We start from the raw sequence: 13,697 nt of genomic DNA, 5'->3' as shown, positions 1-13,697 counted from the left end.
GATGCCTCCTCAGCAGGGAGGAGTGGCTGATCCCCTGAGTTCTGTGCAGCCCTTCAGAAGGAACCTGACAGGCTGGAGAGATGGGCAGGGAGGAGCCTTCTGAAATTCAACAAAGGCAAATCCAGTGTCCCACATCCAGGGAAGAACCAGCACAGGCTGGGGAGTGCTGCTGGAGCAGCTCTGCAGAGAATGACCTGGGGGTCCTGGTGGACAGTAAGTTGTCCATGAGCCATCAGTGTGCCCCTGTGGCCAAGAAGGCCAATGGGATCCTGGGGTGCATCAGGAAGAGCATTGCCAGCAGGTCAGGGAGCTGATCCTGCCCCTCTGCTCAGCCCTGGTGAGGCACATCTGGAGTGCTGTGTCCAGTTCTGGGCTCCTCAGCACAAGAGAGACATGGAGCTCCTGGAGCGAGTCCAGAGGATGCCAACAGAGATGAGTAAGGAACTGGAGCATCTCTGTTATGAGGAAAGGCTGAGGGAGCTTAAGGTTGTAGAGTCTCCCTCACTGGAGATATGCAAGAACCACCTGGACACAATTCTGTGCAATGTGCTCCAGGATGACTCTGCTTGAGCAGGGGGATTGGGCCTGATGACCCGCTGTTCTCCCTTCCAGCCATACCCACTCTGGGACTGTGTGAAATGTACAGGCCAGGCTGTCTCAAAGCTCTAACCATCCTGAGGGATCACCACTTCGATATCTGGACTTTGATTTATGTGAAGATTTCTTGTTTATCCTGCTACAATTGAGTTACTTTCCTATGTCTGCGTAGGGAATAGCTTCAGTGATATACTATCATTTAATTCCTGAAATGCTGGGATGTGATACATTTATTATGGAAAATACAGGTTGCGGTTGTTGACTGGGTAATTTATAGCATAAAGCTGTAAGTTTTTTCCAGGCTAGAAACATATTTGTGTTGCAGCCCATCTCATTCATTCTGTGTTTGAGTGAGTTCAGATTCTAGGATGATCATGAGGTAAGAAATGTTTCTGATAGAATGCAAGGTTTAGTGCATTGGAGAGGGTTTCCTTTACCAGACCATAATTTAGCTGATGGTGGTTGCTATATTGTAAAGTATTAATGTCTTGGGATAATGTTTTAGCAAAGTCAGGGAAATAGAAGCAGTAGGAATCCAGCTCTGTGAGTCACTATCAGCATTTAATATTCATACCTGCATGTTCTAGGAACAGGGGCCATCATTCATTAAATTAGTTGCCCAAGTGAAGCAGTTAATTGATGAGCTGTTAACTTAAGGATGGCTGGAGCTCTTTTTGTCATCAGTGAAAGGTATTGCTTGGGAAGAGCATTATGATCAGGATAATAATTTTAAAACAGTCAGCAAGTATAGGATGAAATCAAGCTTCTAGGTTTTGTTCATCACTTTTTTCTCCTCTAGTTTTCCTCATTTCTGCTGCTTCTCACATCTTCCCACAAATAAGATTTTTCAATCTTGTATGTGCACCAAATAGTCTTGATGTTGTAGACTTACTACCAGGCATTTGCTATCAGATGCTACAGTGGACAGCTGAGGAAAATTTTAAGAGAGTAAAGACAGAGTTTACTTGCTTTACAGTGAATTAATCACTGACTTGTAGATATGCATCTCCTTTCCTCTTACCCATCGCTGTGAAACCTTTGAATTGTCATTCAGCCTCCATCACGGGTAACAAGTTTTTTTATAGTACTATTAGAAAAAGTTCAATGTTATTTTTAAATCAGTTTTTGCTGGATCTTCAGATAAGGCTGAATATAAATAATGAAATAATAGTGTTTGGGATGATTGGACTATGTTGAACAAGAAAATATGTGAAGGACTTCAAAAAACATTAGAACATTCTCCAATAATACGTAAAAGCATCTTACATTAAATTTACCAAGGCTTTGATATGATTAAGTGATCTGTTTCGCAGAAAATTGTAGCAAGGAAAATGGTAGAAAAATGTTACAGATTCCAATGTAAGTACTAAGGAAAAAATAGGAGATGAAATACAGACAAAAGTTTGCTGTACTTATCTGGACTCCTGCTGAATACATCTGGGCATGCATACAGTGGTGTGGTAGGCTACTTAACAAGGGCTAGTGCAAAGCATAATTGTGTTAAAGGAAGCTGGGAAATAGAGAGCATTGAGCAACTCTGATGGGTGACCAAATTCAGCTTTATACGAAGTCTTAGTTTGTACTGAGGTAGAACTATAAAGCAGTTTGTGACTGCTCTGGTAAAGACAAGCATGAGCACTGGGAGCTGTGTGTCCTGTGGTAACAGCCCCCTCACTGCCTTTCTCATGGTGTGAATAAAGATAAAACCACAGTATTGAAACAGTGAAAGGACAATTCTAGTGCAGATGTCACAGATTAAAGTGGGAGGAGAGCAGAAACACACAGGAATTGCTTGCCTAGGAGAACAGGAAAGTAATACCAAGTCCTGTCCTTAAGGCAGGAGTCATCACATGCCTGAGATCTTGAGAAGAGTTGCTTCTGTCCAGTTCTTGACAGGATGTACCAGTTGAGTAGAGCTCTGATCTAAGAGTTCAGAATCAACTGACAAGAGTACGTGCAAGTTGAAATAAAAGATTTAGCACAAAATCTTTTCTCTAAAACCTTGAAAAAGTTAAAAACAAAATAGTTATGTTAGAAGGCCAGTAATGGTTTTTTCCTTACATTGGCTCTTCTGAAGTCAGAGGAGGAGTGTTTGTAAGTTATTCTATATTGTTCACAGTTGTTACAAGTTTATAGGTTTTGGGGGGTTATGTTCAGGATGTCCATATCTAAAGCTAAGAAATCAAATATGTGGAACCGAGAACTCTGTACTTCTGGTGAACAAAAACCGAATGATAAATGTGTAACTTAGGTGACTTAGGAGGTGAATGCTGGTATCAAGACAGTTGTTGGTGTTGGTGCTATGTCATTTTTATATTTGTCAATTAGGCAAATTGTATTGACTTTAATATCATGTAGTTACATTCCAGGAAAAAATTTAAACATGGTGCATATTGGGATTGAGATGGATAGTTTTCTGGGCCTCTCCACTCAGTGATGGCTCATCATCAGTGAAAGGGCATCTGAAATAAATGCAAGTATACTTAAGTGCTACTGTTTCTTCAGGATATTAATTTCTGCCCTTAGTTCTGGGGTCATACTTTTGTTGATCAGACAGCATGATAGCTGAATGCACAGGTGTGCTCTGGCTGCTGAGGAAACATCTGTACTGCTGGCACCTTTGCTGACAATTGCATTAATACTGTTTATGCTGCAGCTTAGGTCCTGGAAGTGATCCCCCATTGGGGAAGAGGAGGATTGGCCCAGCTACTGCACTCCTTGCAGATGGCTTGTCTTGATAATTTAACATAAGAATTTAGAAGGCACCCTTGGAAGGCAGCAGTCAGTCATCTTTCAACTTGTAATTATCTGTGTGCTTCCTTTTAATAGTATTTTTTCCTATTAATTTTTTAATACTGCTGTTTCAAAGAATAGCAAATGTCCAAATGACAAGGAAAAAAAAAGCTTATTAATTGTCTTAGACTTACATGGAGAAGGAAAAATGGAATAAAATGGAATGTGTAGCATAAGGTCTTTTACACGAACACTTTCCATGAACACTTTATTCTGTAATAGGTCTCCTTGTCCTTGTTTTATTTTTGAAGTGTGCCAAGATAAATATTTCAGGCAAAAAATTGATTTTTTAAAATTTTATTATTCTAACCTGCTTTTAAAAAGACAATCACACCCCCTTCCCCTCTGCCCAGCAGCAGACCGCCCTACAAAACTGCAGATACAGTGCAGAGTAAAAGAAAGTTCTTTCTGTTCTTCTGTAGCTGTGTATGCTTGACTTGACAGTCTTGTAAACAGCTCTCTAATCTAGAGAAAGTCTTAGGATTAACCTGTACCAGAAAGAAAAAGGAACAATCAACCCTGTATGGAATAAAAGTATGTACTAAGGGAGTTAGTGCAGAATAAGTTACCGTACTTTCAATTTTCACCTTTGCTTTTGTTACACCAGCTTTCCTCTGCAGACAGGTTTAAGGGAAGGATAATTTTTTAAGGATGAAACTCAATTTTCAAAGGGGAATGGGATTTAACAGTATAACTGTCATTATAGTTGGTGAGCTGCATGTAAAGATGTTGAGAGTTTTATGGCTTATATTTTTAATGCAGCTGTGTATAAATGTCTTTTCTACGTTCTGCTGCAACATTAGTTTTATATCATGTGGAACTAAGCTATTTTACCTTCTATTTAAGCATATTCCCAGGTATCATTAAAAGTAACATTTTAAGCCAGATCTTCTGACAAAATGTCAGCTAAATGCACTGTTGATTATACGGCTGTTTCTTCAAGCTACTTTCTGGAAAAGAGGACTATTTCTTATTGTACAAATCTGTGGCTACCACTCATGCTGACTTTTCACCCCTATTTTCATCCTTGTTTTCTCCAACAGAAAGGAGAGCCAAACTGCAGTTTTTTTTCTCCAGAAACCACAGAGCAGCTGACCTTTGAGATTCCTCTGAATGATTCTGGCTCTGCTGGACTTGGTGTGAGCTTGAAAGGCAACAAATCTCGGGAGACAGGAGCTGATCTTGGGATTTTCATCAAATCAGTTATTCACGGAGGTGCTGCTTTTAAGGTATGGAAGAAGCACATCAGGAGGTGAATGTGTTAGAATGCTGGCATTTCTGTGTTGAGTGCTGAATCTCACTTGAGGAGCATTCTAGGTATGAATATCTCTGTCACTCATTCCTTTGAGTGAACTACAAATCTAACATTTTGTCCCGTGGTTTCTGGGGCTGTGTGTGAGGCAACAAAGTTTGCCAAAATGAAAATGAATTGGTGCAAACCTTAGGGAACATTTGGATGCTGCAGGAAATGGGGAAGGGGAGGAAGGATAAGGATGGGTGGGTATGAGTAGAGGCTGCTTTCCAGCCTCCCCACAGCCTACAGGAAAAGTTTGATTGGGTCAGTAACAGAGAAGTTGATACCTACACTATGCCTGTAAATAAAAAGCTCTCATAATTTTCTTCTTTTTTATTCATAATATTTTTTATTGCTGTATTAAAAGTGTGTCTTGACTGAGTTTGACATCAGTTGTGCAGAAGTTATCAGTTGTTCCTGAGGTGGATTGAATGGGTAATATTAAATTGGTAAATGACAGTATTATGAGTTGTTCTGTTCCTTCTAGGCACTGTACAAAGACTGTTGTATATTTTATGATTAAAAATTATTTGATTTATTGCCTAATCTTTAGGAAATCTGTTGACTGCATTCTTTTCCCCCAGATAAAACTTGGAAAAGGTAACTTCTCTGAATTGGAAACAAATTACTTAATCTTTCAGAGCTAATATGTTTAACACCTGTAGAACCACAATATAATTTTTGTCTTTTATCTTGGCAATTCCTTGCAGTTCTCTCTTCTGTAGAAATACCTTTTAATTCAGCATTATGTAAATTGCTCTACTGACATCAGCCTGCTGAGTAAGACAATTCACAGCATTAAAACTTCAATGATCATCTATTTACAACAGCTAGTAAATTGCAATAATCAAGGTTTTCAGTTTCATGATAATGTTTATTAGTTCCCTGTTTCTGTTATTTGTCTGTCCTAGTCTCACAGTTATTTCAAAGCTTGGATCTTCATCTGACTGGATTACACCAGAACTGAGTTAACTCACATTTGGCCAAATTAGGGCTGGATAAATTCAATTCATGTGCATGTCTGCTGCACAGTACGACTCATTTTACTGTGGAAATGAGGATGCCCCCTTTGTTTTCCCACTTGCAGTGACAGTGCATTGCTATAGATTCAAACAAAGCTCTTTGTTTTGAGTAGCCAAGCTGTGGAGCCATATTCCACATTTGTGGGCTGGCTGCTTGACTTGTCACATCACAAATCCATAAGACAAGCTTTTCTTGCTCTGTAATTTTCCTACTCTCTCTTCATCTGTGGCGACGACTCACTCAGGGCAGTTAATTTTGGTTTGTCTGCATACTACTAAAGCAGAACTTCTGTACTCACCCCTGAGTGAGCAGGCACAGTTAGTCACCATGACTAGATTATTTTGTCTTGTGATGGCCTGTAGTCCTGTGAGCTATGCTCCATTCTACCTCAATATAACCCTTCTAGCAATTAGACCAGTGTTGTGGTAATGGATCTGAATGTAGGCTCCAGAGCAAATGAGACAGCAGCTGAGGCTCTGGCTTCAACCAGAACTGTTCAGAGACTCTGTCCTGTGTGCAAGTGCTCACAGAGTGCAGTCATTTTGGCAGTGTTTTAGGACTTGCAGTCTACTGTTGTGTAATGCATGGAGAACAGATGTCTTTCTTCTGTCTAATGACCTTTATATAGAACATAACCTAATCAGTGGGTATTAACAATTAATAAAATTTCTTGTATCGAGTTAAAAAGTATACTCATATTTGTGCATAAATATTTAAAGATGTCCTATTGTCTTTATTTTAAATCTCTTCTTGGAGCAAGTTATGAAATAAAAAACCTTTTTTTTCCAGCTGGTAGTTGTCCAGAGCATTTTCCCATGCTATTCACTGGTATTCTCTGAAATGGATTATTATGGATTAAGACATGTGCATTTGCTTTTTAGTGTACGGTGTTTTCTTGGGAAACTGTCACAGAAGGAAATCTTAATGCTCACTGACATGAGAATTCTTTTACTATTTTTCACTTCTGCATTTAGAATTTAAAATTTTTTCAATATTGGTGTATCATGCTAATGTATGTGGGAACTTTATCCCCTTGTCTATACAGTCACTGCTTGTCCTCAGAAGTAGAAATGTAATACGTAGAATTTCAACACATTTGTTTCACTGATAAAGTAAATGCTCAATCCTTCTAATGCTGTATAAAGGTTTTAAGACATTAAATTTCTTTTAGCCTTATGTTTTTAAGAATAAAGAGTAGACTCTGAGATGCAGACCATTACCGTTACTTATTATTGGCTTGAACCAAGGTCTGAAGAGAGGCTAGTATTTTTTATACATTAGCACATTAATCTAGCTCTCATGTGTTGGTGGCATTGCAAAGTGTGGTAAAGAGATATTTTAAAATGGCAATGGAAAACTTAAGTATTTAATTCTGTCTTTTATGATTTTTCTTTTGTCCTAGCTCAAGGCTTTAGAAAATGTCAATGCAAGTAGCATCATACGTTCTACAGCAAGACTCAGTCCTCTTTAATGCTCTGCTTACAAGATCAAACAAAATAAAAATGCCTTAGAAGTTCCAGGTTTGTGTTCTTGCACTGTATCCTGCTGGAATAAAACCAATTGCTTTTGCTGATTGAACCATTATGTCCCTTCTTAACCTCCTTTTGTAATTTTGAAGTATCGATTTTTTAACATCCCTAAGATAAAGAGGTTACTGGAATTCTTGGCATTTGTACTTAGGCAGAGCTTTCATGTGAAGAAAACTAACATTTGACTGAGTTTAAATACATTGTAATTCCCCCATCTTTGGGGATTTCAGCCTTGTTCACCTCAAGATATCTTGGCTTTTCACTTAGCATGCATTGCTGAGGATCAGGTACTTGCAATCCACTGCAGCTGAAATGAAACAGAGCCATTACAGTAATGTAATATTTTCTATGTGTGCATTTGTTCAAATCAAACATGGTGTAGCTCAAATGTCCTTGGTACTCCTGCATGCTGTTGCAATAAACATTGCTCATTGTGTGCAATGGATGGGGAAATTGGATAATTCCAATAATTGCCATTAGGGCATTTCTGACAGAAATGTCATTGGTGTGTCAAGGGAAATAGCTTATTGTGCCTTGATTAAAAACATAAGTCCTTGAAGATCATGGCATTATATCTTCCTGCTCTACTGTAAAAAGCAGGAGTCCTTTGAAAGACTGTGAAGAATATGGCAGCCATGTGGTGGTAGACTGCCCCTTGCTGTGAGTCACCATAAAAAAACCCAGCATTTTTTGAATAAGTGAGGGAAGAATAACATCAGCCTCTATTAGAGTAGCTCACTCACAGTTCCAGAGATGGCATTTGAAAACTGTTCTGCTGAAATGCCAAATGTTGTTTTCCTACACAGAAGCCACAAAGAAACCTACCTCTCAGAGATGAAAGAAGAAACGTGTTAAAACAACATTTAGCTTGTTTTGAGCCGAGCAGATTTTCTTGCAGTTCAGGCTTCCAAACCAGGCCATAACACAAGGAATGTGAAAATCTGTGTTTGGAAACTGTTTAGATGTCAGGAATTTTTTTCATGGTCTTTAAAAAGGCAAAAGGTTTTTCTGTGAAATAACTTCTGCCTGTTGTGTGAAAACAGCATTCAGCTGTCTTCCAGCCTGTCTTGTACAGGTGACTTAGCACGTGTGGTTGATCAACATTTATGAATGATGCACATCTTTTTTCTTCTATCACAACTGAAGTGTTGAATTCCAGTTGAATTTTTCATTTAAATGCTGCACATAATAGTGTGGGAAGAAGGGAGGATGCATCAAAACAAGCCCTTTAAGAAATAATGTAATATAAATAGTCTCATACAGAAGTACTACAAGGGAAATTAAAAATTGGGGCAATACAGACCCTTGTGAGGCTCAGTGATTAATTTAAAAATGCATACTGTGTTCAGGACAGTTGCATACTTCACAGATGTAGTTGTGACAAGATGCATTTGGCACTGTATTTGTATATACTTTAGAAAGAAAATTTAACAGATATATATACATGGTGCGTTTTTTTCCAGAAAGGAAAAATAGTTATCCAAGAAACTGTAGGACCATAGGGAGAAGACATGAGGACCTGTAAAATTTTCAAAGTCTTACAGAAACTTACAAAAAATAAAATATTTTTCCTCAAACTCCTGTTGCTCTGAATAGGTCCATTCATTTCAGCAGATTTTGATTGAACACAGGGGAATTACAACATGTACAAATAATAAAATTGTCAGTTCAGCAATGTTAACTCTTGTCTCCCTAAACTTTAGCTCTTGTGTTGACATCATTTGTATGTAGAGAAGGTGTGGGGTTAACCCCCTGGCTTTGATTGTATGTACATCTAAGTTGGCATAAAATATTCAGCAGAGAGGTGGGAGAGGTTTGTGTCACTTCCAAATGGCCTCTCTGTTTTCTATCCTCCATTCTCACACCCTCCCAAGAAAAGTTTTATTTCTCTTCATTTTCCTTCTCTGAGTCACTCATCTTCTAATTATTTCTTTCCGTCTTCTTGTCCATCCCAGTTTATTTTGGATTTTGTTATATACTGTTGTTTCTTCAGCTTTGTGATTATCTGTACCCTGATGTAGTAATAATATGCACTTCCAACAAAAATAACACTTAATAAAGCTGGTTGTGTCACAGCTACTGTAACTCACTCAAAAATCACTTAGACTTGGCAGCAATAGCAGAATAGTGGATTGAGCATCTTAGTTACAGAAAAAAATAGAAACCAGATAGTATATATATTTTGTATTGCTCAGATGCATGAAATATGTCAACAGTTCACATGAGTATCTTATGAAGAGTTTGTGCTGAGCCTGTGAATTAATCAGATTCATCTTAACCAAGCACTGTTTTTCTGTGCAAGGTCTTCCCCGTTACTGTTTCTTCACTGCTTTGTATCAGATGTCTTTGGTTTCTTACTCCTTCTCCTTGTTTGAGGTCTGATGCCAGCCTGATAATTACGAACTTGACAAGCCTTAAAAGAAAATCCTGTGTCTCAATTAAATAGACCTTGTTTTCTTGTTAAAGAGAGAAGAGTCCATGGCACATTCTTTTATGAAAAGAAATAAATCACAGATCTTATTGACAACAGCAATAGGACTCCTAAATCACAAAATAGCAGTGTCCACAGTTTTATTACACCCACAAATGTCAGTTAACCTTGGCAAATGAAGCTGAATTACTTTTTCAAAGCATTGGTTACTTAGCTCAACCCTAATTTTGTTATTGGCAGCAGTTTTGGATGTTGTAAAATAGGGATAGCATTAATTAGTAAGGATGCTTAAGTTTTAATGACCATTATGTACTGAGGACACTGGCCCATACGATGGCATGAGAATTGTGACAAGATACACACCAATAAGATTGTAAGACAAAATTTTTGGAGCTATTTCTTACCAGATCTTCATAGCAGATAATAATGCATGAAAAATAGGTCATAGTACTCATTTGTGGTTGAGGTGTGGATACGAATAGTTGAAGTGTGGGCCCTTTAACAAAAAGCTTATTTTCCTTTTTTTTCAGAGATGGGGTGGATGGGTGGGATTTTTTATGTGGTTTGTACTGTTTTGGTTTTGTGTGTTTGGTTTTAGGGGAGGTTAATTATTTAAGCTGATACAAATAAACTGCAAATGCAAGAAAAACAACAGTCTGTGCATGAGTGTCTGTGTTTGCATTTGCACTATGAACTCTTTCCAAAAATGTAGTAAATAGGAGGGAAAAATCACTAATTACAGGGCACTAAGTTATCTCTGGCACTGTCCAGTCTTTTATTTATTGAGTTCTAGGAGCAATGTCTGATTGTCTGCATCGTGCTTTCCCATATGGAGCACCTCCACTTGATAACTCGTGGGGTTTTTTAAAAGTGTCTTTGTGTTTTGCTTGCAGGACGGTCGCTTGCGAGTGAACGACCAGCTGGTTGCGGTGAACGGGGAGTCGCTGCTGGGCAAGTCCAACCACGAGGCCATGGAAACGCTCCGGCGCTCCATGTCCATGGAGGGCAACATCCGCGGCAGGATCCAGCTGGTCGTGCTCCGCAGGCTGGAGCTGCAGGCAGAGGTGAGCCGGTAAAGGCATTTATTACATCAATGTCTTTCCTGTCCCAGTGGTTTTGCACATAAGAGATGTTTGGCTAAAGGCTTGGTCACTGAGTGTCTCTGAAAGAATTAATTCTCTCCTGGAGCGGGAACTCACAAAATGTTTCTGGTTGATATCTCCTGGTCTTGTTGAGACTAGGCTAAAAGTTGTTTCTTATTTTGATTCGACAAGTATTAGAACAAATGAAAATATGGTTTCTAAAAAAGTTAATTTAGGATTAATATACTGATGTAGTTTTGACTGTCTGCTACCTCCTCAAGGCACTTGCTGGGATAGCAATTCATTCTGATTTCATTTGTTTCTGTAATCAGAGACTTGAGTGTCTTAGTATGACTAGGATTTTACTTTACTCTTGCTTTATCTTTTTCATTAGTGCTTAATGTTTTTGGAGGTTTTTTTGAGTGTGTTTTTCTGGACTTGTCTTGCCTTTTTGTTATTTTTTTTGTTTTTTTTTTTCTTTGACCTTCAAGGAATTAAATATTTTGCTTTTCCTGGTCAGATGAAGATTCCTTCAGGATGGGTTTCTGAGCTGATTAATGTAAAATCTATTTAGGGTAACAAAATAAGAAGAGAAAGACATTTTTAACTATTATGTTTTCTAGACATCATATAAATTGATGTTTGCCAGTCACTTCTTATTTTGAAAGAGATTGGTTTTATGATCTCTCTTGCTCCCTCTTTCATTTATGCATGCACACACATATGCACACTCTTTTCTCATCTTTACATAGATAATATACATATATACTATCTGCCTTTTTACTCACCCCACTTTTGATTTTAAACCTTGAGCAAATATATTTAGAAGTTTTAAATATCCATAGCGTTCTTTAAAATGGAGGTATGTACAGGTGGATTGGGGTGTAAAGGTTGTAATAAATCTCATTATAGAATTCCTAGATATTTCAAGCTTCTTATTTAATGAGCATTACTGAAACATTTTAAAATGTTTCAAACAATCATGTTTGTGGGTGTATTTGCATAAAATTCCAGAGGGAGGAAGAGGATGCAAGTGTCTTGTAATTTAATTGACTCTTAGATATTTTTCTGATAATTTTCTGTGTAATTTACTACCATAATTTATTTATTGAGAAATGGATTTAGAAATAAATATATAAATATATAAGTAGAAATAAATAAATAAATAAAATTTAGAAATAACTTCCCAAATATTACACTCTTACTTTGTTGGGAGGGCTTTGGAAAAGCCTCATGATGTCAATTGTGCCAGGAAAATATGAAAAGTACCCATTAGCAATTCTGGAATATGTAGAGGAAAACACATTTTTGCTTTTGTTTTATATGTGACAGCATCCTACTGTAAGGAAGAATTATGAAGTATATGTTATATTTATTGTGCACTTTTGGAATATAAGAAAGATAGCTAACCTTCAAAGAAAGTTCAGTCCCACGAGTTTTCTTTTTTTAATTAAAGCTACTTCTTTTAGAAAAGCTTGCAATCAAACATCAGATTGACCTAGTAAAAGTATGAGACATCTTTTTATAGTTAAGTGTATAGTTTAGAATATTATCCAGATGTATGAAGGAGGTAAATAGTCTTGACTCATGCCCTATGAAGAATGCATAATGAGGTCTTGATTGAATCAAATTCATTTTAGACAGGAATTAATTTTTATAGGATAGTCTTTGCGTTCAATTGTAATTCCATTTGAGTCTGGAGACCACAGCAGAAATGGGTTGGTGCCCATTCTTCCCTTTCCCCAAAACAGCCACCCAAGCACTGCATCTCAGCTTGGCAGAAGGAGAATATGTTTAGAAACGCATTATTGTTTTTATTGGGCAGGACACTAATGGAGGTCTTCCATGACAGCTATGTTTTATAAGCTGAATACTTGAATTAGGTTGGTTACTGATCAGTTGTTGGGGTATTTATTGATTGTGTCATTTATCAAAGAGCTGGAAAAGCAGATTTGTTGTTGCTGTTAATTCAAGGCTTCTTATCCCACTGTGTCTCCAATGGATAGTTTGAAAAAGCAGTAAATGTGGAGTTCACAACCTAAGGAAGTTATGTAAACTAAAGGCTCCAGTTTCAAGAGGAAACACAACTGTCAGTGCTTCTGTGGTGTGTGTGTGTGTTTCTGTATGGAGGTTGAAAAGAACCTTTTCAAATGGCTGTGTCTGCACTGAAGAAAAGAGAATGTTGTGCATGCTACCTCTCCAGTAAGCTTAGTTTTGTAGCCATGTTGTCACCATGAGCATCCCAACACTCACTTGTGTTCTGAGGTGCAATTTTTTCCATTTTATTATGCTTATTTTCACTGTATTTATTCTACTACTATTTTATTACAATTTTATTTTTATTAAGTTTCATTATTTTATTTTTATTGGAAAGCAGGTTGCAAGGAGGTGTAACATGCTGTCCTTCCTTATGTCTTGGTTTGCAGGCAACCGCTTGCCAATATATCAAACCTCTTGCATAATGTTGAAAATGAATTACATGGGTTAGATACGTGCATTCTTCTGTAGATCTGACTGTGGAATTTTAAAAAATGCATATTTAGTATAACATTTACTGACATAATAAACATGCAGTTTAAAAATAGAAGCCAGTTGGATTCTACTTCAAGAAAAACAGATATAAAATCACAGAAAATATAAAGGTTGCTTTGAAAACTAGCCATAATATTTCCCCTGTGTGGGTTTTTGGTTTTCGCTGAATAATGACTACGGAAATGTCTTTCTGGGTCTGTCCCAGTTTTAGAAACTGTGATTTTTATTTTTTTTTCCCCCCAACTTTTTTTCCTTTGAGCAACTGCTCAGGAGAATAAATTAGGCACTGTGGCATGTATGGGTGGGGGGTGGGGGTAGGAAATGTCTCAAAAGAAAAGCTGACTAGAGGTGTGACAGGAGTTTGTTTAGCTGCTAGCCAGAAGACCTGCGTTTGGGAGTTTGGTGTAACTCCTTAC

At 37.7% G+C, this 13,697-nt stretch overlaps 1 protein-coding gene across 4 annotated transcripts in view; it reads left to right on the top strand.

The window, feature by feature from the left end:
* PARD3B (par-3 family cell polarity regulator beta) overlaps positions 1 to 13,697 on the top strand; it is a 383,975-nt gene that overhangs the window by 190,192 nt on the left and 180,086 nt on the right. For all 4 annotated transcript variants that reach the window (XM_056496182.1, XM_056496185.1, XM_056496183.1 and 1 more), the window contains 2 exons: positions 4,434 to 4,619; positions 10,561 to 10,731. In XM_056496182.1, the coding sequence (XP_056352157.1) occupies positions 4,434 to 4,619; positions 10,561 to 10,731 (357 nt within the window). The remainder of the gene's footprint in view (positions 1 to 4,433; positions 4,620 to 10,560; positions 10,732 to 13,697) is intronic.

This window comes from Oenanthe melanoleuca, chromosome 7 (genome assembly GCF_029582105.1).
Source record: "Oenanthe melanoleuca isolate GR-GAL-2019-014 chromosome 7, OMel1.0, whole genome shotgun sequence".
NCBI lineage: Eukaryota > Metazoa > Chordata > Aves > Passeriformes > Muscicapidae > Oenanthe > Oenanthe melanoleuca.
This window is presented reverse-complemented; position numbering and strand designations above follow the sequence as displayed.